At 48.4% G+C, this 2,500-nt stretch overlaps 1 protein-coding gene across 1 annotated transcript in view; it reads right to left on the bottom strand.

Moving 5' to 3' along the window:
* The window catches only part of arap1 (ArfGAP with RhoGAP domain, ankyrin repeat and PH domain 1), a 76,659-nt gene that overhangs the window by 14,884 nt on the left and 59,275 nt on the right, over window positions 1-2,500 (bottom strand). Inside the window, exons 19-21 of the mRNA XM_084441364.1 lie at window positions 2,457-2,500; window positions 990-1,095; window positions 639-786 (exon numbers count right to left, since the gene is read on the bottom strand). The exon at window positions 2,457-2,500 is cut by the window's right edge and continues 169 nt beyond it. Of these exons, the coding sequence (XP_084297490.1) occupies window positions 639-786; window positions 990-1,095; window positions 2,457-2,500 (298 nt within the window). The remainder of the gene's footprint in view (window positions 1-638; window positions 787-989; window positions 1,096-2,456) is intronic.

Genomic DNA, 2,500 nt, shown 5'->3' with positions numbered 1-2,500 from the left:
AACCACACAGCTCTGACTAACCATAACACAACCACACAGCTTTGACTAACCACAACACAACCACACAGCTTTGACTAACCATAACACAACCACGCAACATTAACTTCAACCATAACACAACCACACAGCAGACTTCAACCTTAACACAACCACACAGCTTTAACTAAACATAACACAACCACACAACTGTGACTAACCACAACACAACCACACAACTGTGACTAACATAACACAACCACACAATTGTGACTAACCATAACACAACCACACAACTGTGACTAACCATAACACAACCACACAGCAGACTTCAACCTTAACACAACCACACAGCTTTGACTAACCATAACACAACCACACAGCATTGACCTCAACCATAGAACTTCAACCATAAGACAATAGGACTTTAACTATAACAGAACCATGGGATAGAACTTCAACCATAAGACAATAGGACTTTAACCATAACAGAACCATGGGATAGAACTTCAAACATAACGTGTCACCAAGCTTCCAGCGGAGCGACCAGCAGGGGGCAGACTTTTCCCTGGGCCAGCTGAAGGTGGAGGTGGCGCATATGAGATGGATCAGACGCGTGTTAATGAGGGGTTGACAGGAGTGTGGCTGCGGTTCATAGTTACATCAAAGATGTGTGTGTAGTGCTCTATGAGGTCCTCAATGACCCGGCCGGCCGTGTAGTCCTTCCCATCCGTCTGGAACAGCGTGGGGCCGAACACGATGGCCAGGTTATGGAGGTTCATCTGGTTCAGCTCTGAAAACCGCTGCACACTGTGGCCAAATACGCACACACACACACACACACACACACACAAACACGCACGCACGCACACAGTCATACAATGTCCACTTCCAGACTGATTGATTTAATTTACTTGACAACTCAAATGTAAACAGGTGTGTGTGTGTGTGTGTGTGTGTGTGTGTGTGTGTGTGTGTGTGTGTGTGTGTGTGTGTGTGTGTGTGTGTCTCACCAATACAGATGGTTGACCAATGCTTTGAGCGTGGCCTTGTTCACCCTGGGCAGTCTATTCAGCAGGAGCTGATACTGAGACACCTTCATACTGTCCTCCTGGAGAGCTGAGGGACCACAGAGACAGAGAGAGAGAGAGAGAGAGAGAGAGAGAGAGAGAGACCGCAGAGAGAGACCGCATAGAGAGAGTTGAGAGAGAGAGAGAGAGACAGAGAGGGAGGGAGAGAGAGAGAGAGAGAGAGAGAGAGAGAGAGAGAGAGACAGGTGTTCAACATCAACATCAACCTCATCACATCTGAAATAATACTGGAAATCCCTGTGAATGAGCCAAGAGTAACCCTGACTCCTCCCCTAGAGTCTCAGATAACCCTGACCCCTCCCCTAGAGTCTCAGATAACCCTGACTCCTCCCCTAGAGTCTCAGATAACCCTGACCCCTCCCCTAGAGTCTCAGATAACCCTGACTCCTCCCCTAGAGCCTCAGATAAAGAGGGGCCAGCGGCCCCCAGGCTGGTAGAACAGACAGGTGGTTGTTGGGGACAGACAGGTGATTGTTGGGGACAGACAGGTGATCGTTGGGGACTGCGCTAGCAGGTGGTTGTATAGGAGCCTCTGTCCTGACTGTGTGGAGCGCAGGGTGTGGTCAGAACAGAATGACCTACACCCTCTCCTGACTGTGTGGAGGGCAAGGTGTGGTCAGAACAGAATGACCTACACCCCGCCCAACAGCAACAGGACAATGCTGTTAAAGGGCTAGTTCAGAATTTTGGACATAGAGCCTCATTTAGGCTACGACTTATCCATAATGTTGTTGATTGATGGAGAAAGTTTTCAGCTGATTCCATGCTGTCTCTCGTTCGGGCGTTAGCGGCATGCTAATGCTAGCAGCTAGCAATCAAAGAAAACTCACTTAAACACAGTGCACCCAAATCAAATCAAATATGAGGACAGTCTGTCGAGGGCTCATTTGAGTTTTTATAACATAATTTTTGAAGTCCAACTATCGTTGAACCCATTAGTTTGTTCGGATCTATATGGCTCACATATCTCTCTGTAAATAGGGCGGCGGAGCGATACATAACTAGCCGGCACTATTGTCTTCACAACAACAAGGAACAGAGGAGTGGACTATTCTCTTACCATCAAGTTGCAATGGCCACGTTCGAAAGGGATATGTCTGACTTGGCTTGACTGATGAGGAGTTTAGTTTCTCTGGAGATCCGTACTTATTTGGAGTGTTTATAAATGAGTTTTGTTCGAATGCTAGCAATTTCGGATTGATTGCGCTAGCATTAGCATGCCGCTAACGCCCGAACAAGGGACAGCATGGAATCAGCTGAGAATGTTCTCCATCAATCAACAACGTCATGGGTAAGTTGGAAACAAGGCTCTACGTCCAGAATGGGGACTGACCACCCCCCCACCCCGGCAGGGTCAGGAGGATGGCGTTGATGACCAGCCGTTCTCACCAGGCGTGCTCAGCCAGGCCGTGGCCGTCTCCGAGGTGAACAGG

The sequence above is a fragment of the Borostomias antarcticus genome (genome assembly GCF_949987555.1).
Source record: "Borostomias antarcticus genome assembly, chromosome: 1".
NCBI lineage: Eukaryota > Metazoa > Chordata > Actinopteri > Stomiiformes > Stomiidae > Borostomias > Borostomias antarcticus.
The sequence above is the reverse complement of the archived record's forward strand: the minus strand, read 5'-3'. Positions and strand labels throughout refer to the sequence as shown.